The sequence below is a fragment of the Halictus rubicundus genome, chromosome 6 (assembly GCF_050948215.1).
Source record: "Halictus rubicundus isolate RS-2024b chromosome 6, iyHalRubi1_principal, whole genome shotgun sequence".
NCBI lineage: Eukaryota > Metazoa > Arthropoda > Insecta > Hymenoptera > Halictidae > Halictus > Halictus rubicundus.
The window spans coordinates 7968435-7987715 of record NC_135154.1 but is presented as its reverse complement, the minus strand read 5'-3'; the positions used below and the strand labels follow the sequence as shown (position 1 = coordinate 7987715).

The following is a 19281-nucleotide window of genomic DNA, read 5'->3' as shown; positions in this document are numbered from 1 at the left end:
CGGTCGGTAATGGCCCCAATCACCGACGAGATATATATAAAGACTGCCAGCCTTAGTAAAATATTTTTACGAATTTTTCGTCCTTGATATTAGTTTTACTTTTAATATTTTAAATCTTAAAAAGCAACACTAAAAAAAAATATCTGTTTAATTTGAATACGTTTGTCGGAGAATGTAACATTTGATAATCGATATGGGTCCGTGATGAATCACCTTCTCTCCGACGAGAATTTCCTTAGTGGTCTTCTGCACCGACGAAATACCGTCGTTGGCCTTCTGTTTCTTACTCCAGCCAAAATCTATCCTAGAGGGCAGTAGAAAACACCGTATTTTTCGGGCGACACATTCTCCCGTAAGGCTGGCAGTCTCTATATATATCTCGTCGGTGTGATTGGTCTATTCTTACTCCTCGTCTGTGTTTCTACTTCCATGCCTCGTCTATGTTGGAACTAAGTAGGTTCCAGTCCATCCTAACATGGGTTTCTGTCCATGCTACGGAGGAATCAATTGAGAAAATTTCGATTCGTCAACACCTTAAGTAAATCCTCATAATTGGGAAATTATAAATTTAAAAGCACGTGTCAATAAAGTTACTACATATATTATTATAACTAGGAAGTTATTGTAACAATCTAGAATCTGTCTGTTAAAAATTAAAATTGCTTTTTGGAAGAATATCATTCGATTGGTGGTTTTAATAAAATTGTAATTGACAATCGTTTCACATTTCAAACAATTTTATTAACAAAGCTTAACAACCAATAGTTATGGAAAGTGTAGCGGTAACACAGATGTATTAGATAAAATTGAGGTTCTACATTCAACATACATCGTAGCGTACAGTTTCATTGAAATCGATGGAGTAAAATCTACATTTTGTAACTATTTATAGTATTCCCGCCCTATAAGCACGCAATCTGTCGATCTCCTCAAAATAACATCGGCATGCACGTCATGCTACAGACTCAGCCGATAGTACTAACACGAGCCATCGAAGAATTAAACAATCGTTTAACGTCCTAAGCATCGGGGCTATCGGGAGGGAACACTGCATCCTGGCATCACGCCTAAGTACTTGCTATTTCTCCATCAGAGGACATAGAACTACCATAAACAGTAAAGTGTAAATACTAATTGTTACGACACTATAACGTCTAACACACGGTCCGCTAATCTAGCATGATCTATAGTTGCTAACTGTTTACTATTTGAACACCGGTTCATACACATACGCGTTACTTTTGGTACATATACTGTGACGGCCAGTTTGTTTTAGGAACGCAATTACAAACACACGTTATCCACGTTTACTAACATACATCCATTTCGGTTAACTATTGATACAAAACTACAAATATTAGTTGTTTGACTAGCAGCGATCTTATTCGCCCCGTGTCCCTTAAATTAGGCGTGTTCAAGCCGATGCTCGCATGAGCCAAAAGGATCAAAGTAGTCAGATCAATTATAGAGTAAACCGATGCCACGAGTATTGTTTAACAAAACAACTTGAATGCACCCTTCATGATGAGCTAACTAGTTCTTTCTGGTTGTGAGGTGACAATTATTCACTATTGCTATTTTCTTGTACGTTTTTCAATTTGTTTACCATTGCTCGCGGAAATGGATACCCATTGACGCGCAGTGGTATTTTGACAACACCGTCGTTTTTGTTCGTAAGCAATGACGACAGGAAGTTGAAATAAAGGGTTAATGAGTTAAGGGTGCTTTGGGAGCTTCCATCTCTCACTAACTGTACTATACTGTATGATTTAAGGAAAGTTCGATTGCACTGTAGAAAAGTTTTGCACGAAACTCAGCTGGGTGACGTGAGAAATAAAAACTGTGGAACTCGGACAATTCGCTTGCTCAAATCGTGTTCCTCTGGTCAAGCGGTTATTTAAGACATCGAAAAGAGTGGTTGATTATGAAACAGGATTATGTTTCCTATCGATTTGTCGTGGGCTACGTTACTCTTCGACTATTGTACGTGACTACACACATATTACAACTACTACACGTCCAATATTACCTACGATCCAAATTTTGATCGATACGTCAGTGCTGTCCAAGTTTTGCTTGCGAATAAATCCTTCATTTTGCTTTTGCCTTTTAAATAATTATAATTAACTACGAGAATATCGACGAAAAGTTTAGAAATAACACTTCTACGTAGCAACTAGCATCGATCAATGAATTATTAATTTTAATATGTTAATGTCAATGTCGTCCAGGGAGCTGAAATTGTGGACAGCACTGAGGTTCGCGGACAGACAGTCGACATTTATGCAATCTCAGCTTTTTACAAAACTGCGAATCGTACTGGGAATTTTATTTATAAAAGAAAAGAACGATCAAATTCGATTAAGAGTTACGTTACATTTTCTTTTGTAAATCAGTGCTCGCTAGGATTGCATAAAATCAGCAGTCCGGGGTTACTGATATCCAGCGAAATGACACTTGGTTCATGACAATGGTTGGACTACTGGAGAATCGAGCTCAGATACCGTGGAATCGAACAATGAAAACGAAAGCGTCACGTAATTAGGAAATCTTCATAACATATCACAAAAATAGGGATGGGATAGGTAAAAAGGTAAAAAATAGCGGTTTTCGATATTTTTAACTATGTGCCCCCACTTTGAAAAATCTGAAAAAATCACATGTTAACAACCATGACGAGTTGTTAAAACTCTAAAAATATAAACTTAGGATCTCATAAATTCTATAAGAAATCGGCATCTCAAAATTTGTTTTACTTCTTAAAATTCGGTTTCGAAGCTAAAAATTCTGAAAAATTCACAGATGTGCATTCTAGTAGCTAAAATATGCCCGATTTGTTTCAGAATTTTCAATCGAAAAGGATAAGAGAAATTACGGAAAAACCTGATTTTCTTCGTCACCTCATTACCACCCCCCATGTCGATATACAGGGTTGAAAATTGGCACAAAGTATTTTCTTTGGATAAGCTATCGAACGGCCTGCTGCAAATTTGGTTTGGGGGCACTTTTGACCTCCTTATCCGGCTACACCCTTCCCTATAGACACACCCAAGGTACACTAAATTATCACCGCCATGTCACAAACCGTTCTTCCATGCCACAAAGGATATCCAGGATACAGGATATCCAGGATCAAGGGAAACAGGGAAACCTCAGGAGCTGGGAAATAGTACTCGAGGGGAACTCGGGGAAAAACGCGCGCCAGTCTTGATCGTACACGAGATCGTACATGCGCAGTACGTTCTATTTAATTATCATCTCGTCGAATATGTATAGCGATTACTTAAGTCCATACTCGATTCGACGTAACATCCCTATCACTAAGTGGTAGGGAACCCGCGAGTGTCTTCGGTGACGAAAAACATCGCGAGGACTGAAAACCCTCGTCGACTAAAATTTAGTCGCAACGCGGATTCGCGAAGGAACGATCACGAAGATATCGTAATTAATCTGTCAGGTGTGCCAGCAAAAAATCCAGCGAACTCCGACAAACAGACAAAGAAAACGTGCGAGTGCTTCTAAAGGTCACCGGTAGACTGCGGATTTTCTGCGTTTATGACAAAAAACTTGAAACAGTAGAACGACTAAAAGAATTGAAGAAGATATAGTACTTTCGGATGAAGATGCTATTTATTTTGCACGAAGACCCGCAGTCTAATGGTCGGTCGACTCGAATAAAAATGGCGGACTGTTTGCTGGGACGCCTGACGGAACGCCTGAAACTTCTTCGAGAAGCTTCTGTTAAAATATACGTATATATATATATTTTCTCGTAGAAATGTACATCTATGTCACTTATCGGTACATGCCCAAAGCTTAACGTTCTAAAGCCGATTTATGGAGGAAAATCGTTTAAACTTTGTGCCACACAAAGCGTACGATCAGTGGGCTGTGGACACGTAGATTGGTCTTCAGTTTCATTAATGGCGTCGCGAGTGCGCTCTTATGGAGAGATTATGGGATCCCGAAACCTCGGCTCTCGCGGGGAACCGTATGTTTCTGAATAGCGGCCGAGCAACGTAGTTATTGTACACTTAATTAGAGGATCAGCGGTTAGTGGTCCTTTGATTTCTTAACCCTCGGACTCCTGCGAGTTCTAGGCCTGCGCCGGAGTCATTTCTGACCCGGACCGATATCTCGCAACAGTTTTCTTTCGATATAAGTTCTTATTTCGAAATAAAAAGCGTCGTCTTATATCGGAATAAAATTGTACTGTCCGTGCCTCACGAGAAGTCTCGCTCGCTCCGCCCATCCCCACCATTGGACCAATCAGCTCCGCACTCCTTTCACGGGATTTCTTGCGAGTCCCGCACAGTACATATCGACGGGTCACGAGTGACTCCGGCACAGCGTACGGAGCGTTAATTGATCGCTGTATTTTTTTTTCTTCTTTACTCGGGGCAAAAGTTTCACTGGGTCTCGTCGTCGATTAGTGTACAAACGTTCGATAAATCGGCCGATATTTATAAAAACGCATCTTCGAGCAAATTGACATTTTTCGACTCGTCCGTACAAATTTGTTTATGCTACGTGACTGTCGCTATATCTAGTTCCATTACACGATCATACTCGCGGACTGCATTAACATGCAGCATATATGAATAATAATTTATTCATCCGGTGTGTCTCGACGTAAACGGCATCACCCAGAGGAAAGTATTTATATATGAAAAATTCAACCGAAAATGCGTAAAAAGTCTTTCAACAATGATCTCAGGAGACTCTTACGATTGAACAGCCTTGCGTAACTTTCTCACGCAAATAATTAGTGCGATAGATTTTAATTGTATATTTTAAGTATTAAATAATTTAAATATTGCTGTTTTCTCTCGCCTGTGAAATGTAATTTTACAGAAACCAAAGCACCATTTATAGTACGCATTTTGATACAACAGTTATCACGACTATTACGCCTAGCATATACATACGTACGCACACCATTTAAACACATTAAATAGATCTCTCATATCTGACACCTGTATATCGTAATTATGGTTGCTCTTAGACGCTAGTATAATCTCTGTCTCGCTGAAGCGATCGTATCGCTTTAATTTCACGCGTACCTTTTTAATTAAAGTGGGTCATAATCTAAAATTTGTTTCGTTCATTTATTTAGAATATAAACTGATTAATCAAGAGTATTTTGTACCAATTTTTTGTTTGAAAATATCTGTTCAACACCAACGCATATTTAATCGTTTCTTTTGTTTATAATGAAAGCTGGAAACGGAAACGATGATCGCTCCAGCGGAACGAGACCGTGTATCTAACATTCTGTACAACACTCTATATAAAAATCTTATGGAAACACTTATGTAGTATATGTATACATATATATGCACTCTGTAGAACGCTGTAATCACGCGCCTGGCACACAACGCAAAAACTCTCAAAATCTATTTCGGCACTCTCCTAATTTCGTGGAAAAAGGCGAGCACGCTTGATATTATATTCATCAATTCAAAGACATTGCATATGAGTACAGATTTTACTCATTCGCGTACGTGTACGTTTTCCTTTATGCGATTATACCCTAGCTTCGCCTTACGGTAATACGATAATTGGTCTAAGTATGTACTGTTTGTATTAAAAAATATCAACTGCGATTGTAAATATCTTTCTTGTGCACCGAGTTCGCACACAAATCATTCTCGACTGGAAACAATGTGGAAAGGATTGCCGTTCTTGGGTGTGTACCTATGTAAATTGCAATGCGTTGTGCGGAAGCGATGCGCATGAAATCATTCGCCGTCAGTAGCCTTGAATTAAAACGAATTGAAACTGTCATCTCCGTAGAAAATATCATCGCACGTGGACAGATCAGAGACAAAAATATCTTAATTATGCTGTGACAGGTCTATTGTCGCAGCGAAAAATAATTCCTGATATACAGCCATCATAGCTATCATTGTAACGCGAATTTGATGCATTTTTAATGAAAATTAACAGATTAAATACGACGCAGAGAAAACATTTATAGAATTTGAAAATACTTGACAGCTTGTCCCAGGACAAAGTGTAATCGGTCAACTTTAAACGCGCATAATTTTTGAAACAGCGAATTCCTCGCCTTAAAACTTGGATTTTTGGCATTTTTGTGTGAAGATGTACAGGATTATGTAGTAACAATTTTTAAATTTCTGGGTTGCCAAGGCGAAGTTTAACCGAAAATGCTATACTTTGAATCAAAATACTTTGAAAAATGATCTGGAACTTTCCTACCAAAGGTCTATTAACGGATTAAAGGATACTGTTTTTAAAAATTGATTGATAAGTCCTTCATTGTTAATATTGTATTTTTAGCGTACTATTAAATCGTCTTCGGTGAGTAAAATGAACATCATATGGCAAAATAAATCATCATAAACGTTCTAATCGATACTGTCTCGCGTTAGCCTAATTTTACGTGCATTTCTGTTGCGCACCGCGCTGCACCTCATATAGGAACGGATCTAGGGCCGGAAGTCCCTTCTGTCACGTGTTTCCGGCAATCTGCGACGAATTGTGTGAACTCGGTATAGTGTAAATAGAGGTTGATCAGTCGACTTATAGAAAACAACTTAATTATAATTTGTATAGATTTTAGCAATCTTTGGGTTGATTTTGGTCTTGTTAATAATTGGACCGCGGAAGATCCTGCATTTATAACATTTTTAAAATGAAATTAAAATTTGACAAGAGTATAATGTTGTGTACAGATTGTTCGATAATAGATATGACAGATTTTAAGGGACATAAAATATCGCCAAAATTCCAGTGTGACAAAACTGTGATTTTGACATTGTACAAATTCGGTAGGAAATGTATGTATGTTTGCCAATTATATGTATTTAGTCCCTGTATGTACATATTAACGATCCGAATGTGTTTGTCGATATTACAACTGCAGAAATATCCGCAATCCATTAATGATATAAATATAATACGATAAATTGATATCAGGGAATTCATATTTTTTCTTTTTTTTTTTTTGGACAGAAACTTGATCCTGTATTTCGCTCAATTTTGATCTTCGGATGTTGATTAGCGCAGTTTTTGATTCGCTCGCGAAAGTTTGATTATTTCTGAATTTTTCTTTCATATATCGAATGTATCTGTAAATAATCCACTATTTTTTTTTTGATATATGGAATACTTATTTCCATCGAGGTTCTAGATATCCTCTTACGAAAATGGTGGATTGTTTATTGATATATTCATTTTTATTCGCAATAAAATGACAGCCAAAAATATCTTTTTTTTTTATACCGAACAACAAAATCAGAAAGTGTTGTTAGAGAATAAAGTGCACTTTGTTTGAATTGTAGTGTCGTTCATTGTGTCGTGGTTGTTTCAAATGTGATACGTCACGAGCTAACATCTAGACAAGATCCACGTCGAAAGCACTATACTAAACAGTCAGTAGAAGCGATTGTTTCAGTGTAGACTTGCTGGATGCAGACAAAAATATACGCGACAATTTTTGCTTGCTTCGCGTTGAATGAATTTCCGGTTCCAATGAACGTCGACACGAATGTTTCGCCGAAAAATTTTGATCTTGGGAGCAAAACGTGGTCTTGGGAGCAAAATTTTTCGAATTCTTTCAATATTCGAAAGGAAAAAATAGTTACGAATTTTACGATTTTCAGACCACCGGAAACGGTGTAATAATCTGCATTTCGAAAGAACGGACCTGCGGTTCTTTATTTTTAACTTCAATTCTTCATACTTTACTTTTCATCAGATTTTCATCAGAAGGAATCCACCTTTCTCTTAATTCGAAAATTACAATTGACAGAAAATTTTGTAAATTTCGTTACGAAACAACGACTTTAAAATTTTGACAACAATGACAAGCAGTCGATTGGCAAATTAACCTGCGACGAATCTTTTGTTTCGAAATGCGGACTATAAATACATTACTTTGCAACTAAAAAAGAATACGTGTAAAAAAATATTTTTTTTCTTTTTTTTTTTAGTAAAATGTTAATTTTCAAATATGTCAAAATGACGATTTTTGTATGTCGGTATGAATTATTACTTTCTCGATTTAGTTATCGCATATGTCTGCGACGATGTTTCCTTTGTCTCCGGTTTCTATGTGTATGCCTGTACCCAGCATTTTTGTGGGTATTTGTTGGCATGTCTACGAAATTGTATTATAGTGTTGCTATTCTACCCCTGATCACGTAAATTACGGTGCCTGGGCGTGATTATACTCATAATTCACGTCCCTTGTACTTCATTATATCAAATTGTATCCTCTGTCTAAAAAATACACCTACTTTCTCTCTGGTAATTAATATACGAAGCTCGATCAATCTAATTGTGTAGACGTTCGAATTGAAGACATTAGTCTCTAGTATAGCGATTATGCTCTTAGATATATTTGCAATATTTATACCGTTTTGTCTCAATTTTAACATTTTTACTATAAGAATTATAAGAAATCAGTTAGAATCAATGCATCCTCTCAATCCATCTATAATTAATTTGTTAGTCTATACATTCTTGCAAACGATACCATTCATTATCGTTAGCGGATCTTTATGCAAAATAAAAATAGTCTGCAAGAAGCAAAAGGCATATTCAAATTTTTTCTCTTTAATGATCTCAACAAATTGAAAATGACTTTAAAATGCTTTAATGTATCTACCGTTTTAAATTGGACATGTTATGAGCACATACTATAGTTTTCAAAAAAGTCTTTCTCAATTTTGGTGACCAATCGAATTCATAATTAATATCATAGAGCAGACTTTATGTTAAAAATAGAAACCAGACCAATTTTAAATAACTTTTGTTTTAATAAGAATTTGGATTACGAGTGTCGGAGAATTTTGGATTCTTGAATCGAAACGGACCCAGGCACCGGGATCGTAGGGTCAATTTGCTGTTTTGATTGTAGTCTAACAGTAATATTACATACAAAGGATCGGTGTGGGTGCGTGTCTGTGAGTGTGTGGGTCACTATGCTTTGTCACACATTGAAAGGGGACCAGAGATTAACAGTGAATCGTCGTGCGGTCTCAATGTGTGTCACGCGTTACATATTGCATTTTGATTTCGAGCTGTCAGCCATTTTGTCTTATATATTATTTACGCGGATTATTTCCTTTACTTATTATTTACACACACACACACTCTCTCTCTCTTCCTTTATAATTACGATTACGTCTTAACGGTAAAACGCGGAATAGACTCTTAAAGGCTGTTTGTGTGTCTTGTTCGAAACGAAAGCCGATATCACAATGGCGTGTAACAAAATAAATATTCCCGCGAGAAAATATTCGATTCCCGAAGTCACGCGATCATTGGTTATCCGACTCGCATAGAATCCGCGTGGGCGTGTCCTATCAAGCAGAAATTCTTGTTGTAACGCAAGTGTGACATTGTTTGAATGATTTCAACATTTTTTCGAAATTACGATATGCGGCGACGTGACCTTAATTGATCAAGTTTAACGTTCTTCAAATCAAGCTTAAGTGTCTCTACACTCGTTGTATCTATGCAAATATGGTAATGACGATATGTCTGTCTCCCCCAAGTAACTTGTCAGGGTCAGAGTCCCTGTAGGTTGCAGTGCCCGAGATTATCCTAATTTCATTAGTACTCCTCACGACGCACAGTGGGTGAAAACGCGATTTCGGCGCTCGAGAATGGAAAACATTTTTTTTTGTTTTTAAATAAACGAGTGATGGGGATGTCTTAAGACCATTCCAAAGAAAGAAAATCCGAAAAAAATTTTTTCTTGAAACAAGTAATGTTGTTACATTTTGAAAATTATAGGTTTTTCAAGTAAGCACAAGTTCTTCACCGGAATTTGAACTATAAACATGCACATCTCAGCCGGAACTTAATAGAACCTTGCACCGACTATACTCTGATGAAGTATGATTAGTTGACCAAACAATGGAAAAAAATTCATTTGCGACAGCTTGCAACAAATCTACCAGAAATTACAGATTTACTTCAGGAATATTGATGCACTTGTTCTATAATTTGTTTAAAACCTGTGTAATTAATAAACACCGTGAAGATTCAAATTGACTTTCGTTGCAATTTGAAGCTATAAATGTTACCTTTTTACCTATTAAATTTCATTCAATTATCTCTAATGGTTTAGAAGTTATTATTTTAGAGCGCCAAAATGGCATTCTCGCCGACTGTGCGACGGACGCTAGAGTGCCGGGTGTTTTATGTCACCTGGCCCGCTCCATCCGAGGACCTTTCCCAAAAAGAGTTTTTTCTGGGTTCCCATGGACTCACCTGCGTCAGATTTTCCACGGTCCCTCCGTGTTGGACTTATCTATGGCGATCTTCACCCCCGTAAACGCGCGCTCGTGATAGGCGGTAGTCACACTGCCGAGGACACTGCCTCCTAAATGGCACTCGAGATAATTGGACAGTGCAACTACCGCCCGCTCTACAAAATTATCTTTAATTATATAGACAATTATTATAGACACACAGATCAAAACGTCAAGTACACATTCATAGAGCTCAATATAGTATCTAGAATACATCTCAACGAGAGAGTACAAGTTTAACAAATGATAACTCTGTATACAGGGTGTCCCGTTTGAAGTTTGCAATTATCTTTCAAACTGTAGCTCGTGGTAAGAAATATTTCAAATAAAATTTACTCCTTTTCCGGTGGACGCATCTTGTGGTGGTCGCTCTAGGTGCATCTGACATTTCAAGGTGACCTTTGTTTTTTTTAATACGGAACCTGTACGTTTTTATTTAGGTAAGCATGTAGTCTACCCCGAGACGAATTCACTGACCTACGACTGTTTCGTCTTTCAAGGTCATTCAAGGTCATTCAAGATTATTTAGTGCCGTTAAAAATACCTCCGTTCAGAATTCAAAATTCAAAATTCCACCTAGAGAAGACTTGGGACCACCATAAGATGTCTTCCCCCAAACAGAGTAAGTTTCATTTGAAATAATTGCGTGCGAAACTTCAAATAGGACACATTGTATGTTTAGATATATATGTTTATACAGATATATATGTGTATAGGGTGGACCATCTAACGTGACCATCTCGATAATTTTTGTTATTGGTGGAGCGATTAAAATTTCTCCACGAAGTGGTCACGTTGGAGGATCCTCTATTACAAGTTATAATATGTTATAATTTATAACCTCAAACGAACAGTTTAAGTAATACGTTCTGACAACAATATTAAGAGGCCCGGAAGTTTTTTCAAATTAAATTGCAGTTCGATAATGTCGTTATATAAAAAGATGAAAAAAGTGACGAAACATTGGAAAATATACTATAACCGATACACTATAACGTAGGCACACCCCTATACCCATCATATCGTGAGGCTGGTTGACAGTCTACTGGAGGATGTCAGTGACACGATTAGTTTGAAAATTATTTCAGATTTTTCCGTAATACTTTCACATGTCTTCAAACATCTCGACGCGAATCTGTGTTTCCCAGTCGTTTTTCTGGGCTTTCTTGCATTTTCTAATAAATTATGATTACATTTTTCGTTCGAATTGTTTGCATTCATTTTGATTTAACACTAAACCTACCACGGTCAAAATGATCGGTTTTATATTTCACAATTATTGAAACTATAAAAATTCATTTAGGGAAAATAATAGAATCCCTGTCCAAACATTTATTATATTGAAAATTACGGACAATCTCGATAAATTTAGGGTTTCCATTTTTATATGGCAATATTTACCAGATACTGTTAATGCTTGGAAGGTTTAGTGTTAAAGAAACCGGTGCCATTTATTTACTGAAATACATAAATGACTATTATTAGTTGGTTCAAATGACAGATTTTAGTCACGCAATCGGACATGTGTTAAGGAATAAACAATTAACATGAAACCTGTGTCTGTAATAGGGGTGTCCTCCCTAAAGCCCATACTGTTCTCATACGTCCACTGTATAACATGGTGACGGAAAATAAACTTTCACAATTCGAAAACTTACGCACAATAACACTGACTTCCATATATCATATAAGTTATACGCACACATATACATACACATAAGCATGTACAAGGTGTCCCAAAACTACAAGACTCTCTCGGAATACGCACAACCCTAACGTAAAAACAAATTGAAATATCCTTTACCAGTGTACAAGTATTATCAGACTTTCGAGATATTTTGAAAAACGAAGTTTTTAAGTGTTTCACGATTTTGATCAAACTTTTAAATCGGTAAAACGTTTTTCGATTTGCATTTACGGGAGCAGTATGTTCCGGGTGGTCCCATATTTTTGGGCTACCGTGTACATATTAATGATCAACGATACCATTAAATTACGACATCCTTAACGATAAATTTTGTATTCTGCAGCGTGAACGAAGCGAAAATGTGTTCGGTCGTATAAAAGGTACAGTTTTCGAGACGTGTGTAATAGTTCACTAGCCGACAATACTAACGGCGAACAGTACGAAGAAGAATATCGTTTTGTCTAGTCACGCGGAAGATTTACCCTTCCATAACAAGAGAACGTGGTTTTCACTATTTTTTTTACGTCTAGCATAAAAGATGCTTTTGTTACAAACGTTACACGGTTTAAAAAAAATTGTTTAATTGTATCCTGTGCGGCAGTACGCGTACAGTCAAGTACATTTTCTTATAAATTTACTGTACATTTACTGTCACGTAAAAGACAAGTGAAAAATGAGTAAACAAAGAAATAAATAATAAACGAAACGAGTTGTATGAAAAATAGCTAAATTTTTCAAGATTAACCGTGTTCTTTGTGAAAGAAGAAGTTTTTGTCAGTCGGTCGGCCATCTTTGTTACGGCAGGGCCCGTCTTCAAACGAAAGGTACAATGTTCTCGTGATGAGTATCGTCTTCACACAAGCACACACATATTTTTATACGAACGCACACGTTAGAATTACGAGTCTAATTGTTTATCCCTTTTTTTACGAACAACTTTAGCTGCTATAAGACTACCGCCGCGCCGCGATCCGCGCCGGTACAAATTTGTGTTTTGTGTTTCATCGTGCAAGCGGCTATTCTGATCGAGATCAGAAACTAAGGTGATCGATCGGGTCTCCTTTATCTTGGTGCTCGATCCTGTTGCTTGGTGTTCCGGCACCACGTGAATCTTACAAGCTAGAAGTTAAACTGTGCGCTTAGGGTCTGGCCGTTCAGAGTCGGTGCAATTTTAGGGGCAAGAGTGGGAATAACAATAATTATGATATCAAATTATATACGAAATCCTTTGACAAAAAGCGATTCCTCTTTCTCTCATACGTCAGCAGTTACAACAAGCAATTTTACATTTTAACCACTCGCTGAGGTGCAAAAATGTTTTCAAACCTGTAATTGACAATTTCTTTTTTAAAAATTATATTAACCAATTTTCTAAAATCTGTATTTTCTAAAGTTGCTACGCTTGAAAATTGTTGCAGAAAATGCCAATATTCATCTAGTTTTAGATATAAATTCAAGAGTTAAATATAAACAAGAGTATTTGCATAAAGTGCAACAGAACAATTGTAGAGAAATAAAAAGTTTTACAGTATCGGAGAAGTGTCCTCCGGAGGAGCATAAGGAGTTTAAAAAGTATAGTGTTCAAAGCGACCGGAAAAAAATATTCAACGATTCTTGCCTCTGACGGAGACAAATGGTTCGAACTACAAAGAGGAATACGGATCGGTTAAAAAGAAACAATGAACAACTGCGAGCGGGTATAGTGAATGCAATACGTCTCAACAGCCAGTCCATAGCTGCAAGGAACAATAAAAAGTGGAACGAAACGGCAACATGTGCATCAGTGGTATACTTCGAGACACCAGCGCTGCCGTTGAAGACGATAATTATTTTGACCGTATCGATAACAGTCAAAACAACCGCAAACTTATAACTAATAGTACTATACCACACTATCGTAATATTCTAAAAAATCACGAGAGCAATAGAACCACCGAGCAACAGAACCTCAGCGATTTATCTCACAACTATCTATCAGTTCTAAATATTATTGGCTTCGCTCCAACGCAAGAAGGAGTCCTAGAAAATCTCCTCGCCTTACTTAGTTTATACCAATAAATAATTAGAATTAGTGTTTCTTAAGTACAAATGTCATAATCATACGTTCTCTCTTTCCCGAGTTACAACCGGACTTTATGCAAATATAGATCTTCGTGGATACCATCAGATCTTTTGGACATTTTTAGCGGATCAGTATAGTTGCATAAAATCTACAGTACAAACGTAGCGCAATTAATACGTTAAACGCTATGTCGGTCCCTGGGGTGGTATCGAATTTGCAAAATAATATATAATTTATACGACATTAAAAAATATGTTTGCACCGTTTTAAGACATTTGATCTGAACAGATTAAAAAGAAATAAGTCCTTGCTTACGTAGATGTGTATTTTTGCACCCAGTAAGCAATTTTCTATACATTTTCCACCCAAATTTGTCTACAAATTCCGATCCACCTGTTTCCGCATTAGGCTCGGTATTTGAGTGCAAAGTTTGCAGGTCAAATCGAGGTAAAACCTTGGCTTCGTTGTAGGGGGCGGGTTGGTCGCCCTAAGAGCGAACCTAACCTCGTTCTGAGAGTAAACCTCGCAGTATGATGAAAAACAGAATTAAATTATTGTAAATATATGTGAAACTTAAAATTATATAATTTAGAAGATTAAATACAATTCTATTTTTCCCTCCAACGGCAAGGTTAATTCCGATTTTGCCCGATATGTCAAAGGTTTCAGTGCGATCGACCTGCCCTCTATAACGAAGTCAAGGTTTAGTACCAAATTGACCGCCTTTTGCTCGCAAAGTATGCGAACAAACATTGCGCAAAATTTGCTGGAAACAGATTTGGCTAACTTGGTAGTTAGGCTTAATTAAAAAGTGAAATGGAAAAAGAGAAATAATTCTTTCCGAAATTAGTACCGAGGCGATTGAACGTTTGACCGCCATCCGATTGTTGTCGAATACATAATGTTACACGGATGAAAAATGACAAACATTGAAAAGAAGAGACGAGGGATTCTTATTATCTTGTCGCGTAGATCGACGCTTAGGTCCGGATCAAGCTCCTTGTGATCCGCAGTTGGACGACAGTTGGTAGTGAAAGTGCTAATCAGCCTATGGTATATTATTTATGGTATTTGGATATCCGTGGGAAGGGACGTTTATGTGTTTGCGGCGGAAACGTCCCGTCCAGGCTCCTATTGTTTGGTTCACCCCCTTCACCGACGGCCACAATGATCACATTTGCGAAGCAAAATTTTATATGGTCATGCGTGGCGAACGGCGGAGGGGGTCCGATTGCTATGGTTGGTCCACCTCGTGGCACACCTCCATGTAGTCTGAGTTGCGCATGACGTCCTTTATCATGTCCTTCAACATAGAGTAACGTGGAAAGATTGGATACACTTTTGAACTATAGTACTCCTCCTGCGGGGCAAACATAAATGTGCATTAATTACCGGGAAATGCTAATGAACCCGACGTTCAATTCGCGTTCTATCCTCCGTCGGAACAGTGTAACTGTTCCGCAGTAGGATCGTTTTGATTAGGGTAGCCGCGTCCAACGTGGAACACTTGATTTGAAAAGGTTGCCAAAAATAGAGACGTGCTTTTCCTTCGATGAAGATTAGTCTGTTAGGTGAACGTAAACCTCTCAGTCTTCTTCAATCGTTAATGCATAATCGACTGCGGGTTTTTGTGCAAGTTCTTTTAATCCATTCAAGAAAACAAGAATCGCAAATAGATTTTTCGGAAAATGTTATTTCTGTCGGAAAGTTAAGTTAAGTTAGTAGTCGCAGTAACCTGAAAAATCAAGCTACAATATCGGACAATACATAATTTGCATTCAAATTAGAGCATCCTATGAACTTCATCAAAAATACATAAAGATTGACAATCTAATTATTCATAACGCCCCGGTCCGCGATGATCGAGAAACTGCAAATATTTTCATTTAATAATGCAATTTACGTTTTGTCCAGCAGCAAGAGAATGCGAAAAAATGCTTCTGGTTTCTGGCTGCACAATTAACCTTTCCGAGGCTTGAAGTGTACGCATGGAAGTGCGATTTCGTAAATTGTTGTTTTGCTCGAAGATCGGCAGGTTAGTTATTACAAAAACCCATTTCGAAAGTGTTCGACGTTGGGTGCGTTTGTTTCTTTAAAATTGCAAGTCAGAGTTTGAAGATGAATTATGCTACATAAATACGTTCCCTCCGATTATTCCGTTTATTTAATCGAATACGTAGGATTCTCAATGCAATTTAACAAATGCAAAAAAAGAAATTTTCCCCATTGTTGTAGCTTTAAAAGAGCAGAAAAACCACTCGATATATTCTCCGACCGCAGGAGTAATAACGAGTCTCGTCACTCAATATTTCATCAAGTAGTCTTTTGTAGTAAAAGTCAGCCGCAACATTGCAGAAAGCGGAAACAGGAGCAAGCTTATTGGATAAGCGTCTGGCAATAAAAACGCGAGAAGCACGGTGAAGTGACCCGTCAGGTTCTTCTAGGTGAAAGAAGCCTTCGGCAGCTTGTTTATCGGTTTATCGAGTCTTGAGGACTATTGCCGATGAAACGATAAATACCGTAAGTACCTCTAGGTCTCGCATCAGAGTTCTGAGGCCCGTGTATCTCTTCAGCAGTCTGTAGAGGTCGTTAGTCAGCTGCGTGTTCTCCGACTCGATCTGCACCGTTGTCATACCTGTTTTGTGTTCACGTAAACGCGCATACATTAATCTTCGCGCCACACCTCGACGCCGCTTAAATAAATCTTTATTCGAATTATCGAGAAATTTATTCTTTCTGTGAAGGGTCGGGGAAGACTGGTACTTGTTACTTAATTATCACATGTTACTAATTTGCATAAATACTGTCACGTTGTGTACACTTTATATAAATAAACTGAAATAAACGCGCATAACTTTCGAACCAGTGTGTTCCTCGCCTTGAAACTTCGATTTTTGGCATTTTCTCGTCAAGATCTACAGGATTGTGCAGTAAAAAGTTAAAAACTTCTGGGTTGCCAAGGCGAAGTTTGACCGAAATACTATTACTTTTAACTCATTAAAGTTATTGAGGGACTATTGTATTGTTTTGAAGTCATATTTTCAGTTTATTAAACGATTTGTAAGGAACATATTCAGTTCGGCAGGGGAGAAATACCGATTTTTAAAATTTAAATAATTTTCGATTACTTGAATTTTCTCAGTCACAAATGAAATTCAATCGCGAAAACTTCTCGGACACGCGTATTAGATATTAGGTGGACCCATAAGTAATCAATTATTTGGAAATCTAAACCAAACTTTGTAGTAAATTCAGGTTTTTATTTCTTAATATATTATATAATCTCCATCATTATCAAGGACAGTTTGCCATCTTTCCTGCAAATTTTCAATCTCCCTCTTATAGAAGTCCAGGGTTCGTGATGTAAAATATGAGTCAAGGTGCCTCCTTGCATCTTCTACAGAAGTGAATGTTTTATTTCGTAAATAATGTTCCAGAGATCTGAAAAGATGATAGTCAGAGGGAGCAATATCCGGTGAGTACGGGGGGTGCCGTCAAACTTTTAGAGATTTTAGGGTGTCGTTATCAAATTCAACTGGTCGTCCACTTCGAGTCCTGTCAGAGAGATCATAATCACCAGCAGCAAACCATCCGAACCAACGTTGACACTTGTTGACCTTCAATACATCTCCATAAAGATCGCAAATTTTCTTTGTTGTTACCGTTGCGTTAAATCCCGCATGAAAATGAAAAAGTATGCAATGACGAATATGATCCTCGGAAGGTACGGTCGCCGCCGTTTTATTACAGGGTTGTAAAAAAAATTATTAGAATATTTTGAATACAGGTTGCTTTACCGAAAACTGTAAAAGAATACGTGTTTCCTCTTCAACGATCGGTACAGAACTAAAGGCAAAACAAATTCTTTGCAAATAATTGATTACTTATGGGTACCCCTAATATTAATGAATTAAGTTATACAATTTTCAACATCTAAAATAATTTATAAAAATTTTGTATTGCAGATTTCGGACGTGGGCCGTGGTTATTCGAACGGTTAGAACAGTTTGTACAATTTCTGCTCACTTTCGAGTCTCTCGACCAGCTGTTTGTTCTCCGAGCCATCGGCCAAGCGAGCATTGGTTTTCACACCCTCGCCGCTTTTGAGCGTCTTCTCCATGATAGAGCACGCGCGGAGGACAAACGCTGGCACCGTTTCCTGCTTCTCCTGCTTCGGTATGTCGATCAGCGTCCAGTATTGAGCCTCTAACATGATCACGTCCTGGAAAAAGTAAAAGTACCGCACACGCTGCATACTTGTTTCTGGCGTGCTTGTGTCCGTGTCGAAAAGGAATGGAATAGTTCATGGACGCGCGGTGTAACTTCGGCTGTGCCGTTGGACAGATCGGAGAAGATGAAAGGATTGAATCCGAGGTATAGCTCGAACTAAAAGGACCTTTCCGAAACTTTACTTGTAAAGAACATTTAGGAGCTTCGCTTCTAAAGAACTTCCCGCTAAGAAGACGCCCGAGATAAAAGATGTTGAACAAGTTAATCTTAAAGGATCGCTTCAGAGAAATATCGAGTATTGGTTTCAAAAAGAAATACTTTCAAACAAGCATTTTAAATCTGCAGTTTAAAGCACAAGCTTATATTCAGTAGGAACACTTCTGGACAAGAATATTTTATTATATAATTATATTTTATATTTTACGGTTTTGTGACCTCATACTATGGTCTATTTTTCGAAAGAAAAATTTGTTTCATTAAAATATTACAACATTATGACATTGCATATCTTTACGTGTACAAAATTGTACACCGAGCTCATCCTTTTGTCTGCAAGTGAGATTATTTACAAGCGACGTTTTCTAAGGGTAAATAGACTAATCTTGTAATTAAGTTGTTTTACTAGTTCATGGTTTTTGGCGAGCATGTGCGCCGTTAGCGTTCCGGCCCCGATAATGATTGACGTATCATAAGCCCCTAGACCCGTCGCGTCGCGTCGCAGCAATTAATGGGTTCGTTAGGCACGTGAACCCCTTGGGCCTAATCTCCTGGCAGGCGACCCCAAAATAGGGTTTTAACTCGCATACACGATACAGCCGGCGATGGCCACTACTCCGAAAAATGACAGCCAATTACGCGTTCCTCGATCAATAATTTGCTGACCGTCCACCCCCTTCGGATTATTTTAATATTTAACCAACGAAACGAACTTCCGTAGAACTGGCAGCGAATATTCTGCGCAAGAATTAGAGCCGATTAAAATTATACTCGCGTAATCACTTAATACCTTGTTG

The 19281-nt window shown here is 37.7% G+C and overlaps 1 protein-coding gene across 1 annotated transcript in view; it reads right to left on the bottom strand.

Moving 5' to 3' along the window:
* Window positions 1–14919: 14919 nt before the first annotated feature.
* Window positions 14920–19281, bottom strand: part of LOC143355163 (uncharacterized) — a 75541-nt gene continuing 71179 nt past the window's right edge. The window contains exons 6-8 of the mRNA XM_076789738.1: window positions 18065–18260; window positions 16567–16673; window positions 14920–15398 (exon numbers count right to left, since the gene is read on the bottom strand). Coding sequence (XP_076645853.1) covers window positions 15273–15398; window positions 16567–16673; window positions 18065–18260 — 429 coding nt within the window. The 3' untranslated portion in view covers window positions 14920–15272. The remainder of the gene's footprint in view (window positions 15399–16566; window positions 16674–18064; window positions 18261–19281) is intronic.